Source organism: Triticum urartu, chromosome 4A, assembly GCF_056163025.1.
Source record: "Triticum urartu cultivar PI428250 chromosome 4A, HENAU_Tu73, whole genome shotgun sequence".
Classification (NCBI taxonomy): Eukaryota; Viridiplantae; Streptophyta; class Magnoliopsida; order Poales; family Poaceae; genus Triticum; species Triticum urartu.
In genome coordinates, this window is record NC_141876.1 from 494,245,301 (window position 1) to 494,264,905 (window position 19,605).

The 19,605-nt window shown below is 49.2% G+C and overlaps 2 protein-coding genes across 3 annotated transcripts; one reads left to right on the forward strand and one right to left on the reverse strand.

Moving 5' to 3' along the window:
- The first annotated feature begins 1,805 nt into the window (after window positions 1-1,805).
- APG9 (autophagy 9 (APG9)) lies at window positions 1,806-8,026 on the forward strand. Of its 2 annotated transcripts, XM_087518668.1 has the most exons (11): window positions 1,806-2,036; window positions 2,679-3,309; window positions 3,466-3,786; window positions 4,598-4,820; window positions 5,034-5,213; window positions 5,298-5,504; window positions 5,908-5,985; window positions 6,069-6,139; window positions 6,246-6,356; window positions 6,882-7,737; window positions 7,916-8,026. In XM_087518668.1, the coding sequence occupies exons 2-11, from the start codon at window positions 2,735-2,737 to the stop codon at window positions 7,991-7,993; spliced, it is 2,700 nt and encodes an 899-aa protein (XP_087374794.1). In that variant the 5' UTR covers window positions 1,806-2,036; window positions 2,679-2,734; the 3' UTR covers window positions 7,994-8,026. The 2 variants fall into 2 exon arrangements, with proteins under 2 accessions (XP_087374794.1, XP_048571734.2); XM_048715777.2 differs by having other exon boundaries at window positions 1,807-2,036; window positions 6,882-7,990.
- Window positions 8,027-10,423: 2,397 nt separating this feature from the next.
- Window positions 10,424-13,247, reverse strand: LOC125552277 (ACT domain-containing protein ACR8). Its single transcript, XM_048715776.2, has 4 exons — window positions 12,733-13,247; window positions 11,814-12,639; window positions 11,233-11,337; window positions 10,424-11,056 (listed from the first exon to the last, which is right to left on the reverse strand). Exons 1-4 carry the CDS (start codon window positions 12,792-12,794, stop codon window positions 10,700-10,702), a joined length of 1,350 nt encoding a protein of 449 aa, XP_048571733.1. The 5' UTR covers window positions 12,795-13,247; the 3' UTR covers window positions 10,424-10,699.
- Between the last annotated feature and the right edge of the window lie 6,358 nt (window positions 13,248-19,605).

Below are 19,605 nucleotides of genomic sequence, written 5' to 3' on the forward strand. Positions count from 1 at the left end.
ATACCGTTTCTGCTCACTTTTGTTACTGGTTACTTGCTGTTTTTATATTTTCAGGTTACAAATATCTACTATCCATATTACGCTTGTGCCACCATCTCTTCGCCGAACTAGTGCACCTATACAATTTATCATTGTATTGTGTGTGTTGGGGACACAAGAGACTCTTTGTTATTTGGTTGCAGGGTTGTTTGAGAGATACCATCTTCATCCTACACCTCCTACGGATTGATAAACCATAGGCCATCCACTTGAGAGAAATTTGTTGTTGTCCTACAAAACTCTGCGCTTGGAGGCCCAACATGAGTCTACAAGAAGAAGGTTGCGTAGTAGACATCAAGGGCAACTGTTGAAGATGGATATATACTTTTCTTTGCTGAAAAAACTTTCGATCTATTCATCAATTGTCAAGGTAATACAATGAACATCAAAAGCAAAAATTACATCCATGTCCATAGACAACGACGACTACAAGCACTGAAGCGAGCCGAAGGCGCTTCGTCGTCATCGCCTCTTCCTCACCGAAGCTGGGAAAACCTTATTGTAATAGACAGTCAGTAAGTTGTCCTGTTAATGCCCCACAGAACCAGCACACTAAAACGACAATCGTTGTCGTCGAAGAAAAACGTAAATCGGAAGGATCCAACGTCCACACCCCTCCCGACAATGCCGGAAGCACCATCGGGATGGTGGCTAGGCGGGAAAAACTTCATCTCATCTTTAGAGAGTAGCCACCGCCTCGCCTCTCCGAGCATAACACAAACCTTAACAAAACTTAAAAAAATATCTAAAAACTGTGCCACTTCGCCGTAAGCGCCAAATCCACCGCATGTCCATGGCTCTAAGACCATAGGAGACAAGACAGCCCGACGGCCATGCGGCGAGAGGCATGAAAACCCTAATGCGTGGATGCTCTTGCCTCACACACGAATGGTAAAGATTATTCTTTTTCTATGCCTATGAACCACATTTTGGTGTTGTATATATATTATACTCTAAACAACTTTTGACGCCCTGTAATAAGGCGGTCTCTTCTCCAAGCGACACTGACACCCTGCAAGGCTACCGTTTCTGACATCTCCAACCTCCCATTTTTCCATTATGTCAAGCATTCTCCATGAAACGACACTCTTCTACACGTGACACTAACATCCTGCGAGGCCACCGTTTCTGACATCCGAGACTACGTGGCCTACAGGACACATGGTTGAAGCAAAGCGTCGGCCATGCCCTTACTACTCCCGCAAAAAAGAAAGATGCACTTATACTATTTTTTTTAACATCAGTACAGACACAAGCGTCCATATATACGCGCATACACTTATCCCTGTAAACGCACACACTATCTCTATGAGCACTTTCGAGAGACTGAGCCGGCATACTATTTTGAGATTTACGAAGTCATCGTAGGCACCTTGTCGTCGACGGGAACGTCTCCTCCCACTGAAAACGCATCGCCGAAAATAAATTCAGAAATAATGCGAGCACCAGGACTCGAATCCTGATGGACTGGCATACAATCTTTTTTTTTTTGCGATCAAAGGCATACAATCTCTTTAACCGTCCAACCACATGTTGGTTCACTGCTCTTATACTACTTTTTGTTTTCCGAGGAATGCTCTTATACTTACTTGAAAACGTGTTTTGCTGGTGTACCGATAGTTAACCAGACCATCAATCCTCTAATACGCAAGACATTACGATTCCCAAAATCAACTCGGCGACCAGCGCGACGCAGAGCAAAGGGAAAACCCCGGATAAAGGAAACGAACAAATTATTATCCCCTCCCCGTACGATTCCTTCCATCCCTCGATCCCGTCACGTCTCTTCTCCCGAAACGCACCGCCTCCGTCTTCCCCTCTCATCGTCTTCCCCCCGTGCGTCCGATTCCCCTTCCCAACCAGACGAGCCGCAGTCCACCGCAAGTCACCTCCTCCTCCCGCGAAACCCTCGCCCCCCCGCCGCCGCCCGCCGCCTCCTCCTCACGCAACCCGCCCTTCGTCGCGCCGGCGCGCCGGCGCCCGCCGGTGCCCATCAGGTCGGTGCTGGACTCCGCCCCTCCCTCCCTCTTATCCGCTCACGACTCTTTTTTCTATTTATTTATTTTATTACGATTTATTATGAGATGAAACCGAGCTCTAGCAAACCAGTTGATCTAGGTTTGGGTGTTTGCTGTTGGCCGGGGGAAAGCCTTAGTGGTTGTGATGATCATGCTTTATGTGGTGGTTCGGGCGCTGGCCGTAGGGATTCTGCTACAAGTTAGCTCAAACGTGTTGTTTAGCTGCCGACCTTGAGGTGCAGAGAACCGGATTGCTCCGCTGATGATAACACGGAATACGTGGGAGGAGATGGCACGACTACGCTAGGCCTCTTGGCGGCTCCTTAGTTTGGCAGCATATGGTTGCTGATCGGTGTTTATAAGCTTAACATTCGTTAATTTGATTTGCGCCTAACTGTTTGATGCTTTTATGTTCACTGCGTTGCAATGATTTTCCAATATACTTGCCTTATTAAGCCTGTTCAGAGCTTGCCCTTGGGTTTGTCCAGGTGGGGAAAATATTGCTTGCGTATGACATTACTTCATTTTCTTCGATTTACCATACCCGTAGCCTGTAGATCTTCAGGAGACTGGTGTTACTCAAAATGTGAGTCATTAACATCCTCTTCGTTCTCTTTATAGGTCATTTCCTGTGGCATGGCAAGGATTCCAATTGGCATTGGCTTTCCTTTTCATGAATGATGTCCTTCCCTTCGAAGGACACAAATTCACAAACATTATTTAAGTGGCCTTGGAGAAGAGAATCACCATTATCAGCACAACTGCTCATTGATATTCCACCTGAAATTGAGTTGTCAGACTACCGAAGATTGCCAAGTTCTGGAAGTGAGAGCCCGTCTGGACTTCTCCATGGTGAAGGCGTCAAGGAAGAACCGATCCCTGACCTGGATATTTTCTTCGAAAGGCTTTATGAATATTTCTGCGCAAAAGGACTGAGGTGTATTGTTACCAAATGGATAATCGAGATCCTTAATGTACTGTTTACGGTGTGCTGTATTGGCTTCTTCTTTTTATATGTTGATTGGAATGCCATTGGCCACTTGAAATGTGGTGTGGAGGCACTTGAGTCTGGAGAAAAACCATGTGATCTGATGGCAGCCATCAAGCATAATCCATTAGTACCCTTTACATTTCCTAAAATGGTCACTGTTGGATCAATGATTATATTGGTAACATATGGACTTATCAACTTCCTCAAGTTCTTTGTACAACTGAAAAGTACACTGAATGCACGTGACTTCTACTATAATAGGTAATATTCAGGTTACCGCACATGCATGTGTGTGTGTGCGTGTGCGTGTGGGTGTGGGTGTGGGTGTGTGTGTGTGTGTGTGTGTGTGTGTGTGTGTGTGTGTGTGTGTGTTAGCCCACAACAATTTATAACTTTACCCTTGTTTTTCTTTTGTAGCCTTAAGATTACAGATCTTGAGATCCAGACGATATCATGGCCCAGAATAATCGAGAAGGTTGTCCTGCTACAAAAGTCTAAAAAACTCTGTGTTGTTAGGGATCTCTCGGAGCATGATATTATCATGAGAATAATGAGGAAAGAAAATTACTTGATAGGGATGGTGAATAAAGGCATTATCTCATTTCCAATTCGTCCTTGGCTTCCTGGTGCTGGCCCAACTGTCAAATCTCATGTACATGACAGGAGAAATCATGTGATACTTCCAAAAGCCCTAGAATGGACCTTAAATTGGTGCATCTTCCAGAGTATGTTTGACAGGTAAACTTGTACTTCAGTATTTTTAAGCATTGATTACTCTTTATGTGTTTATTTGAACGAGTAATAACTATCACAATACTATCTGTTCGGCTAAAATTATTTTCACTATCTGGTTGATCATGCTTGTATTTGCTTTTCTACACTGTGCTCCTGCTTTTTATATAAGCTCAAGCAAGAAACACACCCTCCATCAGCCCATGTAAGCTGTTAAGCCACTGCCTGCTCAACTAAGCCATATATACTGTCTAAACCTTGATATTTGCCATTCACTGCAAATAGTACGATAATTGGTTACCGGCTACCAAATATGTAGTTACTGATGCAGCATATGGTCCAAGCTTTATTGCTTTACAGATAATTTTCTAGATAACCAGTTACACAACACCTTATTTATTTAGGTCAATTATTTGTCAATTCATGTAGTAGTTTATGATGAATCCAACTTCTATTCACTGGTTCAGATCTCACCCAGCAGCTCGTGTGACAGCATCCTATGCATCATATTCCTATTGTGTATTTATCCATCCCCTTGTGCAAGGATAAGGCTTGGATTGAGGGGAAACAAGGATGCAGCAAGTGGTCACGATGCGTAGGATACATTGCCTTAGATGTTAGTACCTACAGGCTACAGATGCATATGTACTCATGATATTTCTGCAGCTTCCAGTGTGCATGTCACCCACTGTGAAGCTTAGCAAGAACCCACACATTGCTTTTGGACGGCTCCATAGATTTTGTTTGGTTTTTGGAGTTTTCTCTATTGGCGAACTTTAGTTACTTGCACTGAATACCTGTATCCTTTGCTTTGCAGTAAATTCTGCGTTCGAAAAGATTTTCTAGCAAGCCCAGCTGCATTGAAAAAACGACTTGTATTTGTTGGCATTGCAATGTTGATCCTGTCGCCCTGCCTTGTAATTTTCCCATTGGTGTACCTCATTCTGAGGCATGCTGAAGAAATTTATAATCATCCCAGTACAGCATCATCCAGAAGATGGTCAAATTTATCAAGGTGGATTTTCAGGGAGTATAATGAGGTAGCTTCTCATGCATAACTCTTTAATTCTAGTCACTACTACTACTATTGACTGATTTAATTGAATGTTTGACATCATTTACCTCTTATTTTCATGATTTATGTGGCTAACAAGCCTCATATTAGCTGCAAGCAACTTGTCTGTTGAGGGCTATATATACTATTCTGTTTACCTACGTTGTCTCTAAAACTCAACTGCTTACAATAATTTCAGGTAGACCATTTCTTCAGACATAGAATGAACAACAGTGCTGTGCATTCGTTGAATTACTTGAAGCAATTTCCTACGCCACTAATTTCTATCATAGCAAAATTTGTATCTTTTGTTTCTGGTGGTTTGGCTGGTGCTCTTATAATTATGGGATTTCTGGGCGAATCCATCCTTGAGGGTCATGTAAGTTCTTTGTCGGCACCTTTTGTCTTTCTCTTACATGCATTTGATGCACCTTCTAAAGTTTCACATCCATAACTTTTGAAGATTTTCGGAAGGAACCTATTCTGGTATACTATTGTTTTTGGAACAATAGCAGCTATAAGTCGAAAAGTAGTGGCTGATGAGCTTCAAGTAATTGACCCAGAAGGTGCTATGTGCCTCGTTGTCCAGCAAACCCATTACATGCCGAAGCGGTGGCGTGGTAAAGAGAGCAATGAACTGGTTCGGAAAGAATTTGAAACACTATTTCAGGTACCTGAATTCAGCTATAGTGCTGTTTTGATTAAGATAATACTCATGTGGCATTTGGCTTTTGATAATAAAAATAGTTAAAAAAAAATTTCTAGCATGGGCCAGTTAAATTGATTAATAGGTGAATATATAAATGGCATTTTCCCCCGATATAGATATGACAATGTTGAGCTTCCAAGTTTTTATTCATCTCTTTCAGCTAAAGGTTGATACATAAAAGAAAGGTTAGTTTTGGTGTTTAGATTAACAGGACTCAGCGAAGTGGTTTGCTTCCTAGATATCATCTGCCATCTGCATTACATTTTTGTCAGTGGTTGAGGTCCAGGATATGTCTGTATTGGCTATGTATTTTGTCTTTTCTATTATAAACTCTGAGAAGTGTCTTGTTATATTGTGAATGCAGTATACCATAGTAATGCTATTAGAAGAGATGGCGTCCATTTTCATCACTCCTTACTTGCTCATTTTTGAGGTACCAAAGGTAATGGTCTGAACTAGCTTGATGAATGTGTTTCTCTATAGTTTTGTATTTTGTAACAGCTGTGAATTCTTATAAATTTACAGCGTGTTGATGACATTCTGCACTTCATATCGGACTTCACAATTTATGTAGATGGAGTGGGAGATGTATGCAGGTCAGTTGCTGAAGTCTCTTCGGAATTTATGTTCTGACCAAGTGACCATCTATCTTTGTTGAGCCTCTGCAACACTTAACATCATTGCTTTGCTGTGTTTCAATAGTTTAAGCATGTTTGACTTCAGAAGACACGGCAATAGAAACTATGGTTCTCCATTTGATGCACCTAAAAACCTGAGGAGCTCCCAAGGGAAAATGGAGAAATCATTCTTAAGGTAAATTATACTTTCAAGTACTTCACATGCTTCTTACTAGCTTGGTGTACTTAAAAATGGTGTATTTATGGAGTTATTTTCTTGGAAGTATGTATTTCCTCTGGAGTCCCATTCTCAGAAGATGTTGATCCTTTTAAAAAATAACAATCTGTCTAAATTGTGCAAAATATGGAAAATGTTAGCTAACTTGTTAAAACAGTGTGTATTTTCAACACTTAGTTCGGCAATTCAATATAGCAGAGAGTCCTTTTCTTCTAAGACATGATATACTAATTTTTAATCTTGTATATCTTGCAACTATGTTATCATTCTGTTAGTATTACCCCCCAAAAAACGGTGTTATTTTGTTAGTGTTACCTTGTGGTTGTAGTGGGACAATGCAGAGGTATAGATAGCACTGATCCTGTGATTTTCGAAGCCAGCATCATCCATTTTCCTAACTAGGCCACCATTCACACTGACACACATTAACACCAACAGAAACAACAAGATTGAAGTCTAACAGTATATCATGATTGTTTGCAGTTTTCAGAGTGTTTATCCATCATTGGCATCAAATGCAGAGGGCAAACAATTCTTACATAACCTACAGAAGTTCAAGGAAAGACAAATACGTCAACAAGCTGTTGCGCAGTATCAGGCAATGGAAGCATCAGGCTTTGTGGATAGCACAGGTCAAAGGGATGATATCTTCCATCAACTACTCCCAAGTATTATCCGTAACCATGCAGAGGCCTTCCCACCTGCTGGTTATAACTTAGATCCCTTGGGATTGCTGGACTCAGATCAAAGAATTCATCCATATATTCTGGATTGGTATTACATGCGTCATTCACCACACTTGGATAGAGTTGAAGCTCCCCATTTTGACGAAGCATCCCTTGAGGCTGGTCAGAACGCAAGTCAGCTAGCAAGGGAAACATCTGAGATTGAAGAAGATGAAGATTATTACTCTGATCTGTACGGAAGGGTTCAGAGTCATATGGGAGCATCTACATCAAGCACTTTGTTCCGGCATGCTCCTACAAAGCACAACGGTAACGAAGACAGTTCCACAGGCAACTGGTGGAACCAGGCCCCTGCATCTTCCCATGATCCGCAAGGCAGTTTTCTCGAGCCTCCAGCATTTGGATATCATAATATGGCAGACAAAAGTCATTCCAGCCATCACAGTGATGATATATCAGAGGGAAGCGAGGGAGATCTGGAGCAGGGCGACAACAGAAGCAGCAGCACCAGGAGCTGGAGAAATCCCCAAGCCTTGTCCAAGACGAGGTATATGGACGACTCCTACATCGAGGATGGGCTGGGTCTTCATTTCACCGATGAACGACCTGGAGTAGCAGCTGATGCCTATGACAGCATGCCGGCTGGCCTTCCCGTAAGGATAATACCTCGAAGCAGTGACCCAGTGTAGGCTCGAAAAAGGAAAAAAAACTGACAAAAAATAGTTGATGCTTGCTCGTGCGCTGTCGTAACCGGTTGTGTGAACGACGCCTTCGTACCTTCATGATAAGCTGGCAAATGGCCACAAATTCTTTTGTACATACCTACTACAGATCGGTTACGGCCCTGTATATATAATGCCCTTGTCCAGCCCCGCTTTAGTGGGTTGGGGAAGAACCATTCTTTCATAGCACGCAGTGCTTCTGTTTGATACTTCCTCACAAGTTGGCTGTGCCAGGCAAAATCAATCTGCTACGCAACATACTTTCCTGAGAGGGTTTAGCGTTAGTTGTCACATAATGAGTACTAGTAACTGTTGATCCCATGAGATGTGGAGGTGTCATTTTGAAGGCCCCCGGGAATTAATTGGTAGCAAGTTCTGGAGCACACTCCTCTGGAGGGCCAGACAAGAAGCGAGCGGCCTCAGCATCCTTGTCGAAACCTTAGCCAGCAATGGCGTCGTCCTCGCCGCCTAGATAGTAGGTAGGCAAAAGCAGGTCGCATACGCGACATGTGCACCGAGTATCCGGTCGAGCCGGACAAGCTGATAGACATGCCGGGCCGCTTCAGATCTGTGCCGACACGACGCCAGGAGCCCCTCGACACCGCCACTCAATGCCACCCATCCCCAGCACGAGCGGTTTCCCCCAACGCACGACCCGGATATACATATCCAGTCTGTAATTCGCTGATGGTAACCAACCATGATTTTACATTTTCTGATGAGTTGGTAACCAATCATGACAGCAGTAGTACGATCCACTGCAATTTGCGGAGAGAGAGAGGCCTTTAGCCCAGTTGTCAACTTGTGGTTGATTGATTCATTGATTAAATTAAACTGTAACGATGGCTGCCGACGTGCCAAACCCATTTCCTCGCTCATGCTAGCTGTAAATTTCCCGCACGTTTCGCTCCGCGTGGACCGACGGACGCCGCAACCACCGGTCGTCCTCGCCCGGATCCGATCGAGTGACGAGGAAACCAACGGCCCGCCCCCACCAAACCAACCAAACCAAACCAAACCAAACCAAACGCCATCTCAGATCTCGAGCGACGAAATGAACTTCTCTGTTAACCGGTCCTTTTCGTCGCCCAGTTCGCAGCTGCCCCGAAAGCAATCGCGGGCGTCTCGTCGGTACTGCTACCGTGCCAAGCGTGCTTCTGGTTCGATCAACGGCGGTTGGGGCGGTAGGTCGGTGGTGGTTGGGCCCTTCGGCATCCACTCTCCATCACATCCTTCTGCTTCTTGTGCATCATCTGCCTGGCTGGTTTCGCGCGAGCGTCGGCGTCCTCGCTCGCCGCAAAGAATTCCACGGCCTTTGCGTGTGTGTTATGCAAGTATATAATTGTTGGTGCCCTTGAGACCGAGGCAAATGGCGAAAATTCTCGTGAAAGCGAGACACGAAACGGTTGCATACGTGGTCGGCTGGCTGGTATGTTTCTTTTTCCGGGGACAGACAGGGTCGTGAGCCTGATCTCAGATGTCACGCACGGACGCCGCGTGGATCGCTGGCCTGCCGCAAGTCCATTTTGTAAAAGTCGAGTGCTTTTCTATTCTATGGGTTGATACGAAAACACAATGAACGAATCGCTGCTGGATAGAGAAACGAACTTTTCCGCAGGGTTTCTTGTCGCGGTGGATGATCGATCGGTGGCTGCAAAGTTCAAACAAAACAAAATCGCGCCGAATCGATCGTCATACTCCGTTGATTAATCTTCCTTTTGGCCTACATTTCGACTTTTCATGGTTTGTGACGTTTACGATTTTATTCATAGGTTTTCTTGTTTTGACACATGGCAGCGCCTTGGAAATCTGGTCGCGTCATTGCGGTTTGAAATGTCCGGTTACGTATTGTATGAAGGATTCCACTGGGATGCTTTTCAGATTCAGGGTATGGCACTAGTTGTTTGCTTATGCATGGCTAGCTCTGTTCTAGGCTAAGCACCTGCAAACATAGCTGCGCCCTGGCACACTGTAAAAAATGAAAGCTCCAGTTCCTTTAAGGCCTTAAAGGATGCAGCAAAGGAAATTTGAAAAAACTTAGAATCCACTTGAACCTCTTTTTTAAATCCCTACGGGTGAAGAACTGGGACCGAGATCCTTAGTGCCATGATAACATGCTAATAATACATTTTCATTTGGTTCGTTTTTTATTTCAATCTGTTTACATCTTTTTATGTGGTCTAATTTTCGGATTTGACTTGCTTATTAGGATTCTTTCTGTTTTTCTTCATTCATGTGAACCAAACACCAAGTCTACAACACTTCTATATTCTATAATCCTTTGTTATACACAGTTACTGCATTTTTTCATGTGAACCTAACACCCAAACCTGCAAAATTTCTATATCCTCTAATCCTCTGTTGTTATACACAATTACTGCATTTTTATCTACCTGTACTTTTCAGAATGATGTGAATCAAAGAGGCCTAAACGTTTATTTTGAAGTAATGTCCAACACACAACTCTAATCATTATACAACTCGACAAAGTTTATATGCGCGGGCACCTCTCTGGGACAACTTTCTACATATGATTTTCAGGTATTTAATCCAAATGTCATTTCTTCCGATATCGGCAGCCTAATTTGCTTGATTTGTGCACGTCTAAAACAGCCGGTACAAGAATCTACTAAAGCACTAGTATATCATCATACTAGTATATATGTACAACCCTATTTACATCGGTCGATTCGTCTACTTGCACGTAAACGGAACATACGTACACACACGACCCACCAGCAACTTCCTCGTGTCTGCTATGTACACGTAACCTCCAGGCCTAGAAAAGAAAAAGAAGGCCTACTTAATTTACAAACTAGCCCCTGTACCGTCCCGTATTCACACAAGCATCCCGTCCCATCCCGTCCGACACGCGTCCTCCTCCTCCGGCCCTTCAGGAGCAGGATCTGATGAGGCCGAGGTTGTAGAGGTTCTTCTTCACCAGGCTGCCGAGCGAGAACAGGCCGGCGCCCGCGCCGCCGCCGGCGTCGCCCTCCGTGGAGCAGAGGCGGGGCCACCGCTCCTCGTCCACCCGGAGGCTCTCGGTGCCGACGCCGTGGATGACCTCGTCGATGGTCTTGGGGTCGGCGGGGCGGCCGGCCACGTCGGTGACGTGGAAGACGTTCACGGCCATGTCGCCCCGGGTGGTGATCTCGGCGTGCGTGACCGAGAGGCTGTTCTCCCGGAACACGCGCGTCACGTAGGCCAGCAGCCCGCGGCGGTCGGAGATGCGCAGCTCCAGCCTCACGCCCTGTGGAAGAAGAGGATCGCGTTAGTCGGCGAGGTATTCGGCCGAACACATGGCGCGCAAGTGGAAAGTTGGGCGGAAAGGGACTCCATGGTGGGGGATCGGGTGCTTTTTTGTCCAGGGTGGCGTGGCATGGAGGGCAAGGAAAGGAGATATTCAATTGGGTCGGACGGACGTACCTCGGACGCGCGCCGCTCGATCGCCGCTTGCAGGCGCTGGATCACCCGCTGCCTCTCGCCCTCCGAGCTGATCGCCCGCCCGTCCAGCCGCCGGATGTAGAACTCCTGCGCCCAAGCCAGCCAAAGCAAACGGAAATCAGATCATAGCAGTTACTACATGGAGTAATCTGAATTCTTTCTTGCAGGAGATGAACATTTCTTCCCATTTCGACAAGGTCTTAAGTTAATCATATGATAATAATTCCAAATTTCACGAGATATTCCTACTAGTGTGATGTGATTGAGGTGAAATTAAATCCCATTTCACATATAACAGGGAGAAACTATTCCATTTGAACTTTTTGCCCGCTCGGACTAGTTTGGAGCCAGCATAACCTAAGAACTGTGGTGAAATTGAATTAAGCAGGTAACCAATGGGGACAGACTGATGGAAGGGCAAAGAAACGTCTAGGAAGCCCGGGCCAAGAACAACCATCAAGAGGGGAATTTAAAGCTCCCTGAAATACAGGGCACACAACCTGTTCTAGAACAAAAATCCTGTACTGTAGATCGATTGAACAAGAAACTGGTAGAGGCCTCACCTGCTGCGCGTGATCGCCGTCGGTGTCGAAGGTGCCGTGGTAGACCACGTAGTCCAGGTCCGTCAAGGTGCAGACGACGTCGAACAGCAGCTTCGGCCGGTCGCGGCAGCTCACGGTCACCACCGAGTACCCCCTCTCCCCCCACTCCTGCACCGCCACCGCCGTCGCCGGCCCCTCCGCCGGGGCGCGGCGGTCGGCCTCCCTGTCCTCGCTCAGCAGCTGGTGGAGCCTCCGGTCCAGGTTGCCGACCGCCGCCGCGTCGAGCAGGACCGTCCTCGCGCCGCGCGCGCCGCCGCGGAGCACGTGCCTGAGCCGGGACTCGATGCGCCTGATCCGGGCCGTGTCGTGGATGGGCGCGCCGGTGTCCTCGTCGCGGACGAACACCAGGGCGGCGACGCGGCCGCCGTGCGTCCAGGCCTTGGCGTCCACGGTGCTGCAGCGCAGGTCGTGCAGCACGGCGAACACCTCCGAGAGGAGCCCCGGGCGGTCGACGCCGATGAGCTCGAGCAGGCAGAGCGCCTCCTTGGCGGGCGAGTCGCACCCCGCCGGGCGCGGCAATGCGTCGGCCGCGGCCGCCGCGGCGGCGAGCGAGGACTCGAGGCGGACGAGCAGCTTGTCGGCGTCGGCGACCTTGCAGCCCGCGGCGTCGGTGACGTGGAAGACGTCCATGAACCAGCGGCCGTCGTCGGAGGAGATGTACCCCTTCCGGACGCAGACGCCGTGGTCCGACAGCGCGGCGACGGCCTCCAGCAGCACGCCGTGCTTCCGCGCGCTGTGCACCTGCACCAGCGTCGCCGTCTCGCACACCCCGTTGTCCACCACCACCCTGCACCGCCGCGCAAACGCTCACCAAACCGCCCCAAATCGACCGGGGAACGGAACGCAAGAACCAAGAATCAAGAACCGTGTCGCCACTCACCTCGGGGTGTTCATGTGGCGGACGAAGAGCTCGTACACCTCGGACGGATGGCACCGCTCCATCGCCGCCGGAGCCCGACGGATCGCCGCGCCCGCCGCTGCGGTTTCCTTCCTTCCCCGCGGCGGTTTGCTGGGCTCTTTTTCCCCACCCTTGCAAAGGGGAGGGGAGGAAGGTTTGGGTTGGGTGGGCGGTTCAAAATCGGGTGCGGGGACGGGGGCGGTGGGTTTTGGGCGCCGGTGTGGCGATCGCGGCGCGGGCAGCCGGTTTTGTGTGGGGAGGGCCGGTGTTGTCTCGGTCAGCGTCGGCTAAAACGGGCGGAGAAAATCGAGCCCCCAAACCAAACCAAATCCTCGCGATTCCAGGCGTGGATTCTGGGCTCCGGCCCCCGGGGTCAAACCGCGGTCGCTGCCGAGGACGGACGGACCGGGCAAACGGGATGGAATTCGCGGGCGCTCGGGGTGGGACTTGGACTGGGAGTCTGGGACTGGCAACCGCGGATGAGAAACAGAGGGAGGCCGCGGCGTGTGGGGAGCTTTTGTAGGAAATCCCGACCGACCGACCGAGTGACTGACACGGGCGTGGGGAGAGGCAGGCACGGGCGAGTGGCCCGTGCGTGGCTGCCACCGGTCACCACGTACGTACGCGCGCGCGCACCTTTTCAGATTCTTTCTTGCGTCTGGGTGCAACTTTGCTTTGCTGCTCCAGAGACCAGACCACTCTACTCTGCTCGCCTCCGGTGTTGGTATTAGCATTAGTCTAATCGTGACAGAGGATTATGAGTTACTCTTACGTGCTTGACTGCTTTTTCCCGAGACGTCGCCGTCCAAGAAATAGACCGAAAACATTGAACGCCCGACCGAACCTTCGCCGAAATGCTGACTCGTCCCCATTCCCATTCCATTCATCAGCTACGTGGAGTTGCTTCACAAGCATGGCAAGCTACACACACATCCACGTTATTTCTGCATTTACATTTCAGATCCTAGTATTTTTTTGGGACTAGAAGCATCAACGCACGCAGGGCAGAAAGCGGCTTTCGTATCATCGGCGTTGCTCTCTCTACGGGAGGGAAAGGGTTTCGCGGAACAGTGAATGAAAAGGAAAGCCGCGCGGCGTTGGCACCGACCCGGGTCAACAAGCGCGTCCAGAAAGGACGACCCGCACGCGGAGCTCATTCACACCAATCCCGTGCCACGGCTGGCGCCCATACGTGCCGCGCCTGGTCCACCTCCACCCAACCGTGGCCCCGTCACGCGCCCATCTCTTCAGACGTGTCGCCGACGGGTCCGTGCCACCGCCTCCGTCTTAGCTTGCCATCCAAGCTAACCATCACCTGGAACCTGCTCGACCCTTTTTTTTCTCGCTTCTCTATATAAGCTGTCACGGCCAAGAAGATTCACCCGATCAGTAAAAAATCTGCTCGCACGTTCGGCCACCGTCAGAATTTTTTAAAATTACTGTATTACCCAGTTCTTTTGTAATTAAACGTGGCATAGGCCACTGTAATTCAAAGGGACAGAGACGGAACGTCGAGGCCAGAATGCCAGGTCGATTAATCGAGCGACTTTTTACCCTGATCGTGATTTTCTTAGCCGTGACGGGCGTTGCCACATTTATTGTACAAGAGTGGTTAGGGGAGATCTGGAAGACTTTTTTCTGTACTACTAGAAATTATGCATTGTCCTTTCCACACATGCTGATTTCCTGCAAAGCTTTCGCCGGCCCTGCGCGGCTCCTTTTCAAGGCAGAGTTGTTGGCAGCAGTACTGCTGCAGGGTTATGAATCTCCCAGCCAAGTGGGTGCGAAAACTGAGAAACATAAACATGTGGCCTGCTCGTGCGGTGCTTTCTTATTATTATTTGAAGGCTCATTTTTTCATTGTTGTTTGGTAGTAATGCCATAATAGACCTGGAATGCGCTTCCTTTCTAGCGACGTAAACAGGCGTGTGTGTGGTCGTGTGAACACGCATGCTGCCTCCGGGCTTTGGTTGCTGGCGCGAGAAGTTGCCAAGATAAGCTCTCGCGCGTGCACGTACCGCCATTGGCAGGTTAATTGCCCAAACTGGAGGCAGCAGCGGTAGTTCATCATCGAGGGCGGAACGGAAAGTAACTCCATCTTGAGTAGTTCATCGTGAGCCAACATTAAGTATAGCGCGCGTGAGCCCCGCACCGGAATTCTGTAGCCCATCGTGAGCCAACCTGGCTGCAATGGCCTACGTACTTGTGCCGTCTGTCTGCGTGATCAACTCGCGGCGGACGGACGGGCGACCGAATGAATCACCGCTCCTGCGCCATTATACCACTCCGGGCCCGATCGCCGACCACCTCGTCCTCGCCATTTTCAGCGCAGGTCGAATATGTAGCGAGAGATTAGGCCGAGGGCTAAGCCGGTCACCCTGTAGTTTTCATTTCCATTTCTCAAACTGCATCCATGATCACTTGATCACCCCTTGTTCTCCTGCTGCTTTCTTCTAAATCAATGAAGCCGGAAACCCCGGATCTTTCAAAAAAAAAATCAGCAAGCAAGCCAATCGCTCTCACCCACGTAGGAGTACTACCCTACATACGCTGGGACAAACAGATCGCGCTCGGCCACTGGCTGGCACGGGCAACGTTCGAACACCTCCCGTCCCACTCCACACTGTGCCACAGCCACCACGCTACTGGATTGAACAGTGTGGAAGTGTGCGTACGTACAGCGACGTGCGGTGCGGTGCGCGCACGCTGCGCCGCTGGCGGGTTGGCCTGCCTCGGGGCTCCCGTACGGACACATGGGGCAGCTCGCCCCGCTGCATGTGCCGCGCTCTGGGAACGAGGGCGGGCGCGTGTCGACCCGCCGAGGCGGTCACGTGAGCCGGCTGCCAGAGGAGGCGCGGCATGTGCGTGCGCGCCGCGCGGCATGTGACGCCACCGGCTCCGGCTGGGAGTTTGGGTCGGCCGGTGCAAAACCGAGGCGCACGCACGATCGATCGAAGCAGAGGAGGTCGGTGGGATCCACGGCGCAGGAATCAGCTGCCGGAATGGCGGGCGGTTTCGTCCGGGAGGAGGCCGCGTGCGGCGGAGGCGGTGAAAACGAGGGGGGTGGGCGGCGGAGGAAACCAACAGCGACCGCTGTACTGGACGGCAGGTAGGCGGCCGTCGTGCATCTCCGGCAGTTCCGGCCCGGCGTCTCCGGCCGGGAGGCCGCGCATGTGCGGGGCGTTTTGGATAGTGGATCGCGTAAGCTGATTGTCGGAGAACGTAAGCACGTCACGATCACACAAATTCGTCGTCCGGATTAGTTTATTTTACTAAGCAAAACACGATAGTTAGTAGCGTAGTATGTTGATTAAGGAATCGGATACGTGCTCCACGGCTAAATGATTCTGGGATAAGCATGCGCGGCGCGGGGATCCTCCGCGATCTAGGAGGACCGCGACGTAAAGCCGACCTCGGTCCAGCTCTGCAAGTCACGGGCCTCAGCTGCCAATACATTCAGATTAGCTTATAATATTATTTTATGAAGTTATTAAGATTGGCGCGCCAAGTGAAGGTGGCACATTCCGCGGATCGATGCTTTGATTAGACTTGCCACAATGAGTAACATAGAGTAGTAACATGCTCATGTTACTAGTCTATGTTACTACCTCTACAGTGGGGAGTAACATATGTGTGGTAACATGCAATATTTTATTTATTAGAGCCTGTTTGGTTTCAAATAAGTCACCAACTTATAAGTCGAAAAATGAAAAAAGTGACTTATTTTGCCAAACAGGCCCGACTTATAAGTCACCCCAACTTATAAGTCATAAGTTGCTCCACCCCAACATAAAACTTATAAGTCACCCCCTTTTGCGTGGGTCCCACCACCTGCATGATGTTGATTGGTGTGGAAAGGTGTGTCAGGTGACTTATAAGTCAGGTGACAACCAAATAAGTGTGATGTTACATCACACTTATTGAAACCAAACAGGCCCTTAGGCTATAGACACATCTTGCATTGATATGTGTGATGTTACTAGTAATAGTAGTAACTAGATATATTATCACATTCATCTATTTTTCATTTATTGCATGCCACATCATTTATTTAACCTAAATATGTGTGATGTTACTATTTATGTTACTCTCATTGCAGGCAGTCTTACAGAAAGAAAGATTAGCTGCAGGCTTGCAGTGTTTAGCACGAGATACGATTCGTGCTCGCTTTCGGTTAGGCGGTAATGGTCGGCCAGCTGGACCAACGGCGCTGCTTGACCCGCTTTCGCAGACTTGGGTTTTGCCCAAAGGTAAAAGCACAGCTGCTTCTCGCTTCTCGGTGATGGAGAACCAGGTGGAGTGGCGCGTCAGAGTTACCGCACGCGCACGGAGTTGGTAAATTGTTTGCTCACCCACCTGTGGCCTGCTTTTGTGCTTTGCTCGTTGTACAGATGCACGATGCACGTATCTGCTTGACTGATTGATGATGAGCAGCCGTGATTAAAAGCTAGTTACGAGCATCTATGACCGGACTTGGCAAATTCGGTTTCTCAAACGACCGCGGACATGTCGGGGCGTGTCCGCTGACACTGACCGAGCACTTCTCAAAAAATGCAATCCACGTCCGAACATCTTTATTATCATATCTCAAATCTATACAAACTCATGCAACCACGTCGACGAACACGTATCGTCCGCTTCCTCCATCATACTACACTAAACATGTCATCGGACTATCAAAATTGACATGTTTGACTATAGTGCAGTTCATCCACGGCTGACCTTGCCCTTTCCGACGCCCTTGTCGTCCTTCTCGCGGAAGTACCTGTTGAAGATGCAATATGGATCGAGTTGGATCTGCTCGTTGCCAGAGCTGTCCTCGCCGTCGTTGTCCTCCTTCTCCTCCTTCGGTGGCAGTCCGACCATGGCATGGATCACCCCAATTCTGCTCACGGGCGAGGGCGCGCGTGTTCCTCTTCTTCACGGGCGCGGATGGTTTCCTCCTCTGCGGCCGCCCGCGTCGTCGCTTCGGCCGCCTCCGCCACGAGACAGGCCTCGGCGGCACTTATCCTCTTCTTCCCATGGCGGGCCGCCCGTTCCCGGAGGGACTCATACTCTGCCCGATCGGTGATGGGGAAGGAGAGGTGTTCCGGCCGGGACCGCGAGGATCCAGTACCAGAGGACCCCGAGCGCCCGGTGAGCCGACGCTATGGCGTCGCGGCGGACGGATCCGTCCGTCGGCCGGGCAATGTCCTCCCGGGAGCGGCGGAGTGCAATGCAGACTATCATTGCCTCTTCCAACCCACACGAGACGACACCCCAGTCGACGGATCCGGATCGGTCGGAGTCCGATCCGCTGGCTGTCATGGCGGAGAAAGTCGCAAACCGCCGGAGGTGAGCTCGGGTGGCGGTGGGAGTGGAAGGGGTTTGTCGTGGTTTTGTCACGGCAGATGTCCTAGAGAAAGAACTTAGTCGTGGAGCCATCGCGACGGGTTAGCTTGAAGGGGTTAAAGCGAACACAGGGACGCAAGAGAGTTTATACTAGTTCGGCCCCTTCGATGAAGGTAAAAGCCTACGTCTAGTTGTGATGGGATTGATGGGGTTTCGATGACTAGGGAGCAAACAAGCTTCGCCTATGTCTCGAGTTGTTGTCTGTCCTCCTTGAACCGCCGCCGGGTCGTCCCCTTATATACACGGGTGACGCCCGTCGGTTCACGGATTCCCAATACCGGCTCATAGATGTGTCCGGTTTGGTCTCTACTTATTCCCAACTTACAGTACAAGTTACATACCAACGCCGGTTTACGGCTACAGGCCTTGAATCAACTATGGGCCTTGAGCCCTCATCTGCCTTCTTGGGTTTCAACATAATTAACTACTGAAGAAGTTAACCCGGCCCAGATAGGCCGGTTTACGCCCAGTAGTGATATCCTCAACATTAGGCTCCAGATTGATTTGAACAGGTTCATGTCAATCCTTAGCAAAAATCTTCATCTTCAACACCTTCTTGTAGTTTGTTGAATCGCCGTGATGTCATCTTCTCTGGTCGTTGTAAACCGGCGTGACGTCACCTGTCATAAAGAAACTTATCCATGATACCTTTTTTGTTTAATAGGTCTGCGACAATCGAGGCGACAATCTGTGCCACCAACAAACCGCCAGCTGTAAGAGTTTGATTGTTCTTTTTTTCTGAACCTGTTATTGATATATCTGGTCATTGCTTAATATCAATGCCTGTTTAAACAGGGCAATGATCCGTTTTGGAGCAAGAAACTGCCGCAGGAGAAACCAGAAAAAACCAGACAAACCGGAAAGATCAATCCGGCAAAAAACTAAAGCTGTGAAGAAGACTACCCACAGGAAAAGAACCACTGCATCCTCTGATCCGGTCGCTGATGACGATGTGGGTAACCCGGACCTTGAGGTAGAACTTGATTCACTTGGCTTATTTTTCACGCGCCTTATTGATGATGATATTTGTCAGGATGATGCCGAAGCCAGTCATGCTGATGTTGCAGAGGTAATTATTCTTTCCTCCGATTCAGATCCTTTGCCTTCACTAAAAATCCGTCAGGCAAACCGGAAGGTTAAATTTTCTCATCCTCTTGCTTACTTGGATCCCAAATTTCTTATGAAGACCCAACAGCACGAAGCTCGCCGCACGACCCGGCATAGTGGCCAGGTAGTTACCTCCGCCGGTTTACCGAATAGTCCGGTTCGGAAACGCCATTCAGAGGTCTCTAATTTGCCTGTCAGTACTTGTCCTAAAATGGGCTGTTTTCGTCAACCTCTTAATCCGTCTAACTCCGATTATCAGGCCACTTCCCATTCATCATCTGGCGAGTCATCAGCTACCCAGCTGCCGCCGCTCAAAACGGTGCTTGGGTAAGCCATACGTACATAATGCTTCTGGTG

Excerpts from the sequence above, each read along its gene's own strand:
- APG9 (XM_087518668.1), top strand. The coding sequence starts at position 2,735 with ATGATGTCCTTCCCTTCGAAGGACACAAATTCACAAACATTATTTAAG. Across the intron at positions 3,787-4,597 it reads TTCCAGAGTATGTTTGACAG|TAAATTCTGCGTTCGAAAAG; the intron begins GTAAACTTGTAC and ends TTTGCTTTGCAG. Across the intron at positions 7,738-7,915 it reads GCATGCCGGCTGGCCTTCCC|ATCGGTTACGGCCCTGTATA; the intron begins GTAAGGATAATA and ends TACCTACTACAG.
- LOC125552277 (XM_048715776.2), bottom strand. The coding sequence starts at position 12,794 with ATGGAGCGGTGCCATCCGTCCGAGGTGTACGAGCTCTTCGTCCGCCAC. Across the intron at positions 12,640-12,732 it reads CGCCACATGAACACCCCGAG|GGTGGTGGTGGACAACGGGG; the intron begins GTGAGTGGCGAC and ends GCGGCGGTGCAG. Across the intron at positions 11,338-11,813 it reads ACGGCGATCACGCGCAGCAG|GAGTTCTACATCCGGCGGCT; the intron begins GTGAGGCCTCTA and ends GCTTGGGCGCAG.